The sequence below is a fragment of the Ricinus communis genome, chromosome 10, assembly GCF_019578655.1.
Source record: "Ricinus communis isolate WT05 ecotype wild-type chromosome 10, ASM1957865v1, whole genome shotgun sequence".
In the NCBI taxonomy this organism is placed as follows: Eukaryota; Viridiplantae; Streptophyta; class Magnoliopsida; order Malpighiales; family Euphorbiaceae; genus Ricinus; species Ricinus communis.
In genome coordinates this window covers 6,890,465-6,905,027 of record NC_063265.1, presented here as the reverse complement: position 1 = coordinate 6,905,027, position 14,563 = coordinate 6,890,465, and the positions used below count along the sequence as shown (strand labels likewise).

The 14,563-nt window shown below is 31.1% G+C and overlaps 2 protein-coding genes across 6 annotated transcripts; both read left to right on the top strand.

Annotated features, from left to right (window-relative positions):
- The first annotated feature begins 57 nt into the window (after positions 1–57).
- Positions 58–4,638, top strand: LOC8263144 (solute carrier family 40 member 2). 2 transcript variants are annotated; one of them, XM_048369761.1, is made up of 8 exons: positions 58–1,057; positions 1,608–1,758; positions 1,866–2,062; positions 2,188–2,670; positions 3,213–3,384; positions 3,477–3,614; positions 3,724–3,876; positions 4,392–4,638. In XM_048369761.1, the coding sequence occupies exons 1-8, from the start codon at positions 915–917 to the stop codon at positions 4,392–4,394; spliced, it is 1,440 nt and encodes a 479-aa protein (XP_048225718.1). In that variant the 5' UTR covers positions 58–914; the 3' UTR covers positions 4,395–4,638. The 2 variants fall into 2 exon arrangements, with proteins under 2 accessions (XP_048225718.1, XP_002526704.2); XM_002526658.4 differs by lacking the exon at positions 4,392–4,638 and adding an exon at positions 3,945–4,201 and having other exon boundaries at positions 3,724–3,834.
- A 1,331-nt stretch (positions 4,639–5,969) lies between these two features.
- Positions 5,970–9,424, top strand: LOC8263143 (solute carrier family 40 member 1). 4 transcript variants are annotated; one of them, XM_048379889.1, is made up of 9 exons: positions 5,970–6,104; positions 6,274–6,440; positions 7,033–7,183; positions 7,294–7,490; positions 7,601–8,083; positions 8,324–8,495; positions 8,603–8,740; positions 8,828–8,938; positions 9,056–9,424. In XM_048379889.1, the coding sequence occupies exons 2-9, from the start codon at positions 6,298–6,300 to the stop codon at positions 9,230–9,232; spliced, it is 1,572 nt and encodes a 523-aa protein (XP_048235846.1). In that variant the 5' UTR covers positions 5,970–6,104; positions 6,274–6,297; the 3' UTR covers positions 9,233–9,424. The 4 variants fall into 4 exon arrangements, with proteins under 4 accessions (XP_048235846.1, XP_048235845.1, XP_048235847.1 ...); XM_048379888.1 differs by having other exon boundaries at positions 5,970–6,108; XM_048379890.1 differs by lacking the exons at positions 5,970–6,104; positions 6,274–6,440 and adding an exon at positions 6,478–6,951.
- The last annotated feature ends 5,139 nt before the right edge of the window (positions 9,425–14,563 follow it).

Below are 14,563 nucleotides of genomic sequence, written 5' to 3'. Positions count from 1 at the left end.
ATAATTCCTGTTATCTATTGGAAGTATATATGAGTAGAGAATTTATCATTTCATCAGGGCAGCAGGTTAGATAAATTTATTAAGAAAACTAATTTGTTGTTCGATTTCCTTTGAACCTAATTAGTTCCGTTATCTACTGTGATCGAGGAGTCATTAGTCATAGCTGATGCCTGATGAATGTTTAGCATTTGGTAGGATTATCAGTATCTATTGCTGGTAGTATGTTAAACGCACAGTAATACATTGACAAGTTAACCAAAAGAATTAGTACACAAATGATCAGAATAGCATGGGATCCGCTTTAATTAAAAGAGAGTTTTAATATGATATATCAAAGATTTTAGAACCCGGTCGAAATTTCACAATGGATAATGGAGAAAAGGGTGATAAGGGGAGCAATCCATTTTGAATGCAATAATCATACAGGAAAAGAGTAATCAGTGGAAGCAGTCCTTGAATCTAACTATACTGGCTCTTCTCCTTTAGCTTACTCGGACCCTAGATTTGCACTGCTAAGGCTCAGAATGAAAGCATACTATATTTTTCATTTTTGTCCTATGTTTGGCATTTTCTATGTACAGCACAATGCCAAATTGGTATTGGGCTTGCTCCAATTATTGGAAAATTAATGTCTACTTACAAAAGGAATAAATGAGACGTAACAGGAAATATATAGCAGAATCACAACAATATAACCGTAATCTAATGTTAAATAAATTCGGCGATATAGTTTATTTTTCTAAATAAAAAAAACAAAACAGAGACAAAAAGTAGTGTTGAGTCACCTCTGGAACAGGACAACACACCAAAAAGAGCTTCAAGCTTTAAAAAGGGTATAGCAATGGCAGATGGATTTGGGAAGCAGAATCCAATTGAATTGAATCTTGAAGAGATAATTAAAAGAAGACGTAAGAATGGAGGTTGAAATGTCTCCACTCAACCAACAGCATCAACAAGAACAACAAAAACAACCATCTTCTTCTCAACAACATCCTCTCTCTAAATCTCTGATTACATGTTTGTACATTGGCCAATTCTTGGCAAGATGGGACTCCAGGTCTTCATTTTTTCGCCTGTCTACATTTTTATGAATAATCAATTTTTTTGACTTTTCCTGTATTGTTATTATTATTATTATTATTAAGGCATAGTTATGGTTTAGGGGTTATTTATATTTTAGTGGATATACTTTTCAACCATTAAAATAAATATTAACTATGCAACTTCCATTACACTCTTTTCTTCAGAACTTGAACAGTCCAATTCACTTTTTCGTTTTTTGGTTCCTGAATTCAATTATCTTTTGCTGGTTTATTTTTTGGGTTTTTGATCTTCTCGCTATTCAATTAAAAGTAATTGATACATTCTAAATTTTTATGTGCAATTTCAATTAGTTAAGGTTTTAATCCTGAAACAAACTTGGCAGGATGATTGTTTACAAGCCATTTATAAATGTAACATTTGAAGTCCATTTTACTGGATTGTTAGAAACTTTATAAAATTGGTAAAAAATTGATATACAGTCCCTCCTGCAAGCATATGATAATTAACCATTCTGTTATGTGGGTATGCGATTAAATTCCTCATTAATTATTGGTTGTTTGCAGAATGTGGGAATTTTCTGTTGGTCTTTACATGATCAATCTGTGGCCAAATTCTTTAATCCTTGCTGCTATCTATGGAGCTACTGAATCTGCCACTATTGCTGTCTTTGGTCCTTTAGTTGGACAATGGGCAGAGAAGTTGTCATATGTTAAGGTTTGCTTGAGACTTTGTTTTTTCCTAATGAAATTTTTGCAGTTCCTGAAACTCTAATTTAGAAGACTAATAAAAAAAGAAGATAATTGAAGTAATTTTGGTGGTAGGTTCTTTGGATTTGGTTGGTGATGCAGAATCTCTCCTTTATGATTGCTGGATGCTCAATAATTGTGTTGCTAGTCTTTCCAACATTGAAGTCCACAAATTTCACAGCATTCATCTTTCTTGTAATTTTGACCAACATTTCTGGAGCTGTTGGTGTGCTTTCCACCCTTGGTGGTACCATCTTAATAGAAAGAGAATGGTAATTTATGAACTAAACCTGCTTTCAAGAGAACGCTGATTTAGGATTTTTAACAAATTTTAACTGCAGAATTTGTCTTATACTTTTCAATCCCCTTGTATGATGATGGCTAATTCAAAGTACAGGCTAGTGGTTATATCAGAAGGCCATCCTCCAAGTGTACTAACAAAAATGGATTCGATCATCAGAAGAATTGATTTAACCTGCAAGCTTCTTGCTCCACTTGTTGCTGGTTTCATAATCAGTTTTGTGTCAGTTAAAGCCTCTGCTACGACTTTGGCTATCTGGAACAGTACAGCAGTATGGCTGGAGTATTGGCTTTTTACATCTGTATATAAAGGGATTCCAGCTTTAGGTGAAAGTAGCCGAAAGAAGATTACAAGACTTTCACCAAGTAATCTGGAAGAGGGCACAACTGTTACCAAAGAGCCAGAGAACCTGCATCCTCAAAATAAAGAAAATACAGCATTGGTGGAAAAGGGATGGAGGAGGAGAGTCTCTGAGTGGATCGCAAAGGGCCCTTTTGTTGGCGCTTGGAATGTTTATTTGCACCAAGATGTTGTGCTCCCTGGAGTAGCTCTGGCTTTGTTATATTTCACAGTTCTCAGGTGATCGTCTTAAGTGTAATTTTGTCCAATGACTACATAAGTAACTAAATATTATTTGAGGGTCCACTTTGAAGCACATCTGGAACATCGGATACAATTTCCTTCTCCTTACGGCTAAGACTTATCTAAGAGATGAAAATATAATTACGAGATCGAGGCAGTGTTTTACCATCTGCAAAGGTCCTGCCTCACACACTCACTCTAGATTAGTCAGACTAACTCTGAATACTAGGTAAAAGAAAAAATCTAAAACTTCCGTTTTAAGCAAACATGTCTTTCCACTTTTCTTATTCATACCCTTAAAAGGAGGGTATACCTCATATCTAATTCTGGTGCACGGGGAACAAAACATTGTGCTGAGCTTGCTGAAGAGCTTAAAATGTTCACTAGGATGGTGCTCTCCCTTCATGTTGCTTGCTATGAGACTTCAAACTAAATACTAGTCCCTGCAGCCGTGTATTTTTGAAAAACGAAAAAATTTTGTGCTTGGCTGAACTTGCTGATTGTTTCAATTTTAATAATTTCTGGTTTTATTGTTACAGCTTCGGCACCTTGATGACAGCTACTCTAAAATGGCAAGGTATACCTGCTTTTGTCATTGCTATAGCACGCGGAATAAGTGCAACAATTGGAATTGCAGCAACTGTTGTATACCCAATCTTGCAGTCTCGCATTTTGACTCTGAGAACAGGACTCTGGTCAATCTGGTCTCAGGTATGTATAGTTAGATTAGTTATCAGCTTTCTCCCAAAGGCACTTTCTAATTTGACCTTCATTATTTTCATAATTATCTATGCTTCATGCAGTGGATTTGCCTCTTACTATGCGTCGGTTCGATATGGGTCCAAAATCATCATCTGGCGGCATATATGCTGATGGCTGGAGTGGCGACATCTCGTCTTGGCTTGTGGATGTTTGACTTATCTGTCATCCAGCAAATGCAGGTGACGAAAACCATCATATGTAAAAATGATACCGAGCGTTTTGTACTAATTATCCAGCTAGTTCTGCTTTACATTACTTTCCTTTCTTAATGCTTGGCGGGTTATGCAGGATCACGTTCCTGAATCCGATCGTTGTGTTGTGGGAGGCGTTCAGAATTCTCTTCAGTCTTTTCTGGACTTATTAGGTTACATGATGGGAATAATCATCTCCAATCCAAGGGTATCCATCCCTGGATTTTACCTTTTCTACAGCAATTTTTTGGTAAAATCCGAGATTCTCAAGCTTTATGTCCAAACTCACTTATTTTCATTGATGTGATTGACATTCAGGATTTCTGGGAGTTAACCTTGCTATCTTTCGCGGCAGTAACATTGGCTGCTGTACTGTACAGCTTGCATCTATTCCATGCTCGGAAGCATCTCTTCCACTTTGAGAGGCTAAACTGTTGGTTGTAGGTTCACCTGTAACATGTGTTATGTGTTTGGTGATGAAAATGGTGCAAAATTATGTGGTTCGTGTCAAGTGACTTTGTACATAGCCGATGGTTTCTTTCATTTTATCCCAAAAATCACTAAATTTATACTTAGATTTAGCTTAACCACTAAATTTCAATTTGCGTCGTACCAATCATTCAATTCTAATCTTTGATAATGGTGCAATCTTGTAGTACATTATTAGGGTTTTCTTTGTCATTTTAAGTGCTAAGAACACAGCTGATAAGTCTGTAGTTTCTTCTTTTGATTCTTTCTCACTGTCATTATTTAATCTTTTTACAGTAATATGCCTCTCTCGGACAGATATATTGGATCTTGTCTTGGACGAGAATCCAATCTTCTCGGCAAAAAGGAGCATGAACATTTTATTTTAGAAATAGAATCAAGTGATAGAGTTTCACTGATAAAACTTGAAATCTCCTTGATCATCAGAAGCTGATTGACACATGTACTGTGTTAAGCAAGCTAGAATAAGTCAGTACGTAGAAGAAAATATCCCTCCAAGGCACTATCTGTTGTCCAAAAGACTTATTTAACTAATGAAATTTCATTACATAAATGAAATATGTTTTTTGTTTTTTTTTTTCTTCTGAAAAAAAAAATGTTGTGAGTTGAAAATTTATTTTGGACATGCATGTGCTGATTTAAGAGTTACAATTTAGATTCTCTGACTGGCCTCAGATGTCTTTGATTATGTCTTTTTTGGCCACAAGAATCCAAATATATTTGGTGATCGACCCGTTTACTATGCAATTTTTTTCTCTTTAAGTTCTTGTCAATCCTCATATTAATTACTTAGTACCAAGAAGCCTGCCTGGTAGGTAGAGATATATCTATGTTACCTGCCACTTGTATCATAATAAAAGGGGACAATAAAGCATGGTTTTGGCTTGAAAAAGGAAGGCTCATCTCAGTCAGGATATCATGCCATTGTTTGCCTGCCGATGGAGGCTCGCCTAAAAGTGATTTCTTGTACGAGTTGTGAACTCACCTGTATATAACGAACCATCATCACCTTTAGTTTAGTTTAAAGAAAACTATCGAACTCCGCATTAACCTTTCTTCGGTTAGGCAATTTATCACTCCAGTTAACCATGATACACGATTCTAATAAAACTGGAACCCCCGACTTCTCTATATTTAAGCACCACTTCAGCTGATATTACAGGCAAAACCTCACCTATAAATATGAGTTGACATCTCAATAATGAACTAACGAGTATACACCTTATTCTAACATACCTGACACTAGTGTTTCTTTTCAACTCTGGTGACATCACTTGCAAAACAAAGCATAGTAAGTTTTCTTAATTAATACGGAGAAGCTATGGAGGAGTAAATTATGCTGATCATATATTAAATGCACTAACATTTTATATATTCAAATATAGAGGTGAGCAAAATTTTGAATAAGTAAAAAAATTGAATGGAATTACGGTTCAGTTTATATTTTTTGATAAATTTAATTTATTCAATTTATATTTTTAAAAATTGAATACAGTTCAGTTTAAAAAATAAAAAATTTCAATTAATTGAATAGACTAAAATAACTGAAAAGTTTTGTTGTTTTTTAGTATAATATTGAATATATTAGAAATTTTAATTTTTAAGAATAAATTTTATATGATTCGATTTATTTAATTCGATATTTCAGTTCAATCTCTTATTTGATTTAGTTTAATTGATATTTATATAAAATTTAATTATTTTAATTCAGTTTTTTTTATTGTGATTTTAAAATTCAATTCAGTTGGGTTTATATATGCAAATAAATTTAATTTATTTGAACTGATTCTTGTTGAAAAATATATATATATATATATATATACACCTCATGTAGAGTTCATATCCATTGAGCTGAGTGAAATTCAGTTCAATTTGAGATTTTCTATCCATTTTCTTTTTTATCAATTGAAAGAAGAAGATTTTCTATCCATTTGAGTTCTGCTACTGATTGGGCATTACGTTGAATATTAGTTGGAGTAGTGAACAAGTGTAGGTATATGATTCAGACAGGATCTTGTTGCCTGACAAAACAAACTAGGACATATTAACTTCGTTTTGGACTGTTCCTCTTCAATTTGCACCAGTTCATTTCAATTTATTGAGGTCTGTACTTCTGTAAATACTATTACTCATTAACATCTTATATTTGTTGTTACAGGCGGTGCAACAAAAGAGAGTGGCGATGCTGAGAGAGCCCCTGCTTGAGCAGCAACAACAAGAAGAAGGAGAGGAAACTTCTTCTTCCTCTTCTAGTGATTCTTCTCTCCCGATATCTCTTATCAGATTCTTGTATATGGGTCACTGCTTAGCAAGATGGGATGCCAGGTTTATCTTTGACATATAAACTCAAGAAAGTCTTTTTCCATTTGTTGATCTTTTCCTACTTTCAATTTCAATATATTTTTTTTCTCTAACCAGACTACGTAACTTCTAATAATCATCAGCTTCTTTGAGTTTGTGATTTTATTTCTTTAGCTGGTCTCTCAGCAATTATGGACCAGTTAACTTCCCAATATTCATCATATTTAATTGCTTCAAATATCAAAATTAGAGACAACTTTTTAAATACTTAAATTACTAGATTTGTGTTGCTCATTGGAAAAAAGCTTTTTGGGTAATATACGCACTTTCTTCGATTCAGAAAAAGAGGAGAAATATGCTCCCATTTCTTTTCTTATCTAAATTTATATTCCCTAACTAATGATTAGTCCTCGCCTAGCCTCTAAGAACTTACTGACACTTTCTTTTTTAAATTTAAATAAATTAATTGGAGTACTGGACTCATTGAACTTTTGGGATATGCACAACAGTGAACAAGCAGCAACGAATAAAATTGGTAGTGGTTTCAGTAACTGATATGATCACTGTTACACATGGGATCTCATTCCTTCGATCTGAATCTTTTTGTTGTCTGCAGAATGTGGGAATTTTCTGTTGGTTTGTACATGATCACTCTGTGGCCGGATTCATTAATCCTTGCTGCAATTTATGGGGCTATTGAATCTGCCTTTACGGCCTTATTCGGCCCCTTTATTGGAGAATGGGTGGAGAGGTTGGCATATGATAAGGTTTTTTTCTGAGCCCTCTTACTTCTTTTCTACTCCAAATTCCAATTCTACGAAATATCTGCTCTTTTTTGTACTGGACCCTGGTTGACTGAATGAGTGTCTAATGACAGGTTCTCAGAATTTGGTTGGTAATTCAGAATCTTTCCTTTATGGTTGCTGGATGCACAGTAATTTTATTAATAGCCTTTTCGACATTAAAGTCAACAAATTTCATAGCATTCATCTTACTTGTGATGTTAATCAACATCTCTGGAGCTGTTGGTGTGCTTTCCACTCTTGCCGGTACCATCCTAATAGAAAGAGAATGGTAATATTGGTGATTAGAAGTGTTGATTTAATCCACGTTTACTAACTTAATCGTGTTGGGGATATGCAGGACTAATGGCTGAAATGCTTCTTGTTATTTTTGAAGTACAGGGTTGTGGTGATATCAGAAGGCCATCCACCAACTGTATTGACAGAGATGAATTCAATTATCAGACGAATTGATTTAACATGCAAGCTTCTTGCTCCAGTTGTTAGTGGCTTCATAATCAGTTTTCTATCAGTTAAAGCCTCTGCTATGACTTTAGCTATCTGGAACTGCATAGCCGTATGGATCGAGTACTGGCTTTTCACATCTGTATATCAAGGGATTCCAGCTTTAGGCGAAAGTAGCAGAAGGAAAATTTCAAGACTCTTACCGAGAGATCTTGAAGAAACTTCATCTCCTTCAAGAGAAAGATTGAGCTTACTTTCTCAAAATGAGGAAAGTTCAGCGTCGGAGGGCAAAGCATGGAGAAGGAAATTAACTAAATGGGTTTCTAAGGCTCCTTGTGTTGGTGCCTGGAGAGTGTATTTACAGCAAGATGTAGTGCTTCCTGGAGTATCTCTCGCTTTGTTGTTCTTCACGGTCCTCAGGTGACGTTCTGTTATTGGGTTTGCTTTATAATATTATTTCTTTTTGGTTGCATTTGAACTTGTAACCTGACAGCACCGAGGATGACCCCATAACCACCGAGCCAAAGCTCATTGGTTTTGCTTTATGTTCGATGAGCCATGACCTAATGAGCATTGGCTTTTCTTTCTATTTGATAATGCCTTTAAAATTTCTTAAACTAGTTCCTATCTTTAAAAAGTGAACTTTTACTGCTCTTGCAGCTTTGGTACCCTGATGACAGCTACACTAGAATGGGAAGGTATACCTGCATTCATGATTGGAATAGCGCGAGGAATAAGTGCTTTGATTGGAGTAGCTGCAACAGTTGTGTATCCAGTCTTACAGTCTCATATTTTAACTCTCAGAACAGGACTCTGGTCAATCTGGTCTCAGGTACTTATTTCAGACTAATTGATGGGTCATTTGGCAGTCTTGGAATAAGATCCGCAGAAAGTGGAAGAACTTTCAGTTCCTTGCATTATCGTGTGTTCTTGATGCAGTGGACGTGCCTTTTAGTATGCGTTGCTTCAATATGGGTACAAAATCATCTCTTTTCAGCTTACATGCTGATGGCTGGAGTGGCAACATCTAGGCTTGGCTTATGGATGTTCGACTTGTCTGTCATCCAACAAATGCAGGTAACACCAAGATTCTCTTCCTTCTTTCTTTTTCTTTTTCAGAAAAGGTTCTGTTTTATGCACCTCTTGCAATTTTCACCGGGGCAGGATCAAGTCACTGAATCCAATCGTTGTGTCGTGGGAGGCGTTCAGAACTCTCTTCAGTCCACTATGGACTTGTTAGGCTATGCAATGGGAATAATAATCTCAAATCCACAGGTAATCATCCTTTGCAAATATTTGCGAATCACGGACCAACACTGTTCAGTTCTTGCTCATAGAATTTCGTGCTTTACACCCATATTAACCCAGCCTCATTTCTGCGTTGCTGCTCAGGATTTCTGGAAGTTGAGTATAATGTCCTTCTCAACGGTAACTTTGGCAGGACTACTCTACAGTATACATCTATACCGAGTTAGGAAGCACCTTTTCCACTTTGAAAAGCTGTCCATGTTGGTAAAAGTGATGAAAAGATCACCTGAAAGTGCAGATTCTATATCAAACCCATCATGATGTTGAAGTGGTAACTAAGATGGGTTTGAAGTTGGCCTCATAGTGGCTGATGCTGAATCTCCCCTGGAGAGGAAAAATTCAAAAGAATGTAGTTCGGTTTTAGTTTAATTAAGATTTTGAGTTCAAATCTTCTATATTTAACTGTGTTAAAACTTTTAAGATAAAATTTGATCGCACGTAAAAATTATGTTCGGCGTTCTCTAAATTAATTCTAAATTTATATATACTAAAAAGATAATACCTAATCAAACAGTCTCCTATTGAAAGCCATTTAATTGATAAAAGAAAAACAGCCTCTTCAAATGCTGGTCTTTGAATTGATCCATATGGTCATCCGTTATCCCAAAAGAGAGGGCTTTAAATAAAATGTCAAAAGAATTAAGAGATATACCGATGCAAAGAAGTCATGGACCTTATATAAGCTTGGATTCTGGTGCAAAGTACCAAAAACTACCGATTTAGGGAAGAAATATTTGGTCGCTAAATCGATAAAATCCAACACCAACACCAAATCCAAATAGCAACTGATTAATAATAGAATTTATTAATCGTTAGTGTAATGATCTTAAAAAAATTTTATGATGCAAAGATTTATCCATTAGTGATGGAAAATCTGTGGCTATCATCTGTGTTCCATGGTAAATGTCAATGGATTGATGCTTTAGCAACAAATTGGCAAAGGATTCTCTTAACAGTAAATTAATTAAAAAAAATTAATTAAAATTCAAAATTCATTGCTTATCTTTCAATAAAATTTAATTTTTATAGAAAAGGTTTTTTTATTTAAATTAATTGTCTCTTTTCCTTTAATATCTAATTATTCTTTTATAAATTAATCATCAAAATTGTAATATTTAATTAATATTTACTAATAATGATTATAATTATAATAAATAATAGGAAAGTGAAAAAAATGAAAAACAACTCGAGAAACAAAAGAAACGATGGACGAAGTGAAAGTTAAAGGAAGAGAGGAAAAGGAAACAAGAAAAAATGAAACGAAGAAAGAAAGAAATGGAAAAAAAAAGATCAAAAGGAAAAAGATGACAAAGTAAAGAAAAATGATTTAAGAAAAAGAAAGTACGAAAGAGAGAGATGAGAGAAAAGAGATATAAAAGAAATGGAAGAAAGAATTAGAGGAAAAAAGATAATGAAAGAGAATAAGGATGAGAAAAAAATGAAGAAAATAATAATACTAATAATAAAAAAAACAATAAGAGGAAGAAAAGAAAAGGATAGAGATTAAAATAATCTATTCCTCCATGATTAAAAGTAGAGGTAAGAAATCTGAAGCACTAAATTTAGTTTAGTTGTAAATAAAAATTAAAAGTATCTGAGAGTGAGAGAGAAGGAGAATAACGAGGGACGCAGCTGTGCAGATTTTTACAGTTCTATTCTCTCTGTTTGAAAGAAGTAAATGTAATGTTTACTGAGATGAATACCACCTCCATTTTCATGTTAAGACAGATACAGACTCTGATTGATACTCGTATTCTTCCAAAGGAAAGGCAAAAAAAAACAAACCCACTGCCTTTTTCTGCAGGGAACTCCACCGCAATCAAATCAAAGCAGCCTGTTACCTCAATTGGATATTGATGTCCGTACCATATTCATCAACCTTTTCTACTAGTTCCTTTCCCAATAAATTAAAAGCACTCTGTAACTGAATTCCTTGTTCTACAAATAGACCTCACGGATTCTCCTCGGTGAGTTTGATAATTGAAAAAGAAAGGGTGGACAGAAAATAAAAAGGAAAAGAAAATTACAGTAGGAGTGATATGTAATTTAGATAATGAATGTAGAATGGGAGGTGGAGTCAAGTGCCCTGATTGGAAAGGCATTGCCTTCGTTATCTAAATTATAAGTACATAATGAACAATTAATATATATTTTATTATTTACAATTAATAAATATATATTAATTATTTAATTTTAAAAAATTATAAATAAAATTAAAAATATTAATAAAAATAGGTATTACGAAATTACCGATCAAAATAATGCATATGTTTCTTTCGGTGCAGAGAAACTCTCCATAGATTGATTTTTTTGTTCTATTAAATTTCAAAACTCATTAATGCCAATTTGACAAGTAAACAAAAATGAAGTGGAATTATGATGGCAATGAAATTGAGAGTCTAGTTGAGGAGACTATAATATATTACTATTTGGACTGGTCTGGTTACCGTACAGGCGTACAATGACTAATGAGACCCTTCTTAATAGATTTTTCCATGAGGAATTTACAAGAAAAATAAGTGACTATCCGTAGTACTAATTTTAGTATTGAGGATTTGGTCAAATGATGTACAATATTGACTTTCAACATCTAATTCACGACTCTTCTTAATTATCACAATTGGACCGTTATAATCATAAATATTTTTTCTGAAATATTATACATTACAAGTAATACTCGTCCAAAAGAGAGAGGGGAAACCAAATTAAAAAATAAATATGAAACAAGCAGCATTGGTTTTTTTTTTTTTTTTAATTACTCTTGGTTGACCATTCCTAGCTGGGCTCAAACTGATACATATGTATCCATTATTATAGTGGAAATAAATATTCTAAGTTGTCACCTCTTTTAGTTAAAATTTTATAAATTTTATTTATAAATATAAAATTTATATTTATTTTAAATAAAATAAAAATTAAACATAATTAAATATATATATATATATAATTAATTGTAATTAAATTAAATTTTAATAAAATAGTTAAAAAATTTAAATAAATTTCATATTAGTAAGTTAATATATTTTATAATATTAAAATAGTTCTTTCAATTTTATTATTTTTATTTTATTTTAATTTTCATGAATTTTCTTAATTAAAATAAATTTTTAATGAATTTGTTTATGAACCATAGATAGAAATGTTTTTAAAGGTTGTAATAATTTAAGAAATTAATTTATATATATATATATATATATATATATATAAAATATAGATATTGACATTAATATTTTGTGATTAGAGATTAATAAGTGCTTTTCAGTATGGTGTATGGCTTGTAGAAACTCGTACACTAACTAGTCATTTCTTCATGCATTACCCGGCCGTTATTATTTTAATTATAAAAATTAAAATTTAATAAATATTTTAATATTTAATACTAATTTATAATATTTTAGAAGAAATAGCAAATTAAGTATTTTTAAATGTCTTTATTTTATTTTTAATTTTTTAAAATTTTATTAGCCAAATTCCATTCTGACTATCGAGAACAGAAGGGATAGCGTTGTAAGACCCGCACTATTTAAGGTTTGGTGTGGAATCCCTCGATAGTTGCAAAAATATAAAAATTATTTTAAAAATATATATTAATTAATTCTAATATTATATAAATTATTACTATCAATATAATTGATATTATTATTTTTAAAGTTAGAAATTATTATACAATTAAAAATCTAATTTATTAGTAAATATAATATCTAAAAATATTATTTTATATAATTAAAATCATTATCTAATTAGAAAACTAATTTATTAATCAAATATAATATTAAAATATAATTAACATACCATTTTTAAAAAATTATTAAAAAATTAATCATTATCTAATTAGGAAATTTCTTATGATTAAAATGAATGTTTAATTAGGGATGTAATTATTAATTAATAAATTAATAGAAAACTATAAAATTATACATAAACTTAAATTTTATGTGTCAAAATAAATATACATATCGAAATAAAAATTTTATATGTCAAAAATTAAGCACACATGTTAATTTATTAGTTAATATAATATTAAAATATAATTAATATACTAATTTTTAGAATAATTATTATTTAATTAGAAAATTAATTAATATTTAATTAGAAAAATAATTTATTATTAATATATTATTTCTTATTATTAGAATCAATGTTTATTTAGGAATGTAACTTACAAAAAATAAATTAATAGAAAAAACCACAAAATTATACATAACCTTAGATTTCCATGTATCAAAATAAGTACACATATAAAATAAAAATTTTATATAAAAAAAATTAAGCACGTATATCAAAAAAATTTTAAACATCAAAAATTAATATATATAGATAAGTTTCTTTTTATTAAGTGCAAGGGATCATGAGTTATAGACTACATTACACTAATTTCTCAATCTCTTATATATCAATCTTTAATTTTAACAGCCATTAATTTTAATAAAATATAAATAAATAAAATTAAATTTAAGACTTCGATGCAATCTTTTATTTCTAAAATGTGCAAATTAAATTAGAAGATTTTGCTAGAATACTATGGTAGCATTCTGCTATTATGAATTTATTTTCTAATTATAAACTATTAATTGATATTATTTTAAATAATTTATTTATTTTATATATTTTTCTACTAATATAAATTGTTAATAAATTTATATATAATCTTTAATTATTTATACGAATCAAAATTTTATAGTTGAATTTTATAGTTGTTGAGTACCACTAATTAAATTCTAAAAATAAAAAAATTAATAAATAAAATCTATTATTTAATTTATCAATAATTAAGTACTATATAATTAACTAATTTAATACTTAATTATATTAATAAATTACTAAAATTAAAATAATATTAATATTTAAAAATTATATGGCACCGTACCACTTATGGTATATTAAATTAAATTAATATTTTATTTATTATCTTGATAACATTTAAAAAATAAAAATATTTAAAAATAATTAATTTTTTATTATTTTTAAAATATTATAAATTAATTTTAAATATTAAATTATATTTAAATATTTAATTTTATAATTAAAATAATAATAATAATAGCCGTGCAACTACTAATATACATTAAATTTTAATTAGACAGAAAAAACTGCATAATATGTCATCTCCAAAGCCATTGGACAGGAGTGACGAATCCATGAAAGGATGGAAGAGTGACTCAATTTGAATCAGCACCTATTCATCAAAAGGTAAGGTTCCCATCCAGAACTAACTAATAATTATTAATTATTATTATTATTATTTTTAAGTGATCCTCCACGCCGCTAGGGAAAGTGGATGAATTTGGCATATAATGATTTAAACAAACACGCACAAGTAGTAACGACAAAACAAGAGCAAAGAAAAAAAGAAAAAGAAATAAATAAAAGTAAAGTGGACGCAATTGTCAACTTATACTACGGCTGTACCAAAACACGTACTACATGACGTTTACTGACCCCCTTGTGGTGTGGGTGGAGCTCCCTGCCCTACTTATTTTCTTACTAATCAGTTCAACGAATATCTTCCTTTTTCTTTTTCTTGAGAAAAGAATATTAGGGAATAAAGGTTCGTTTGGCTCCTGAACTATTCTGAAATTGCAATCTTTCCCC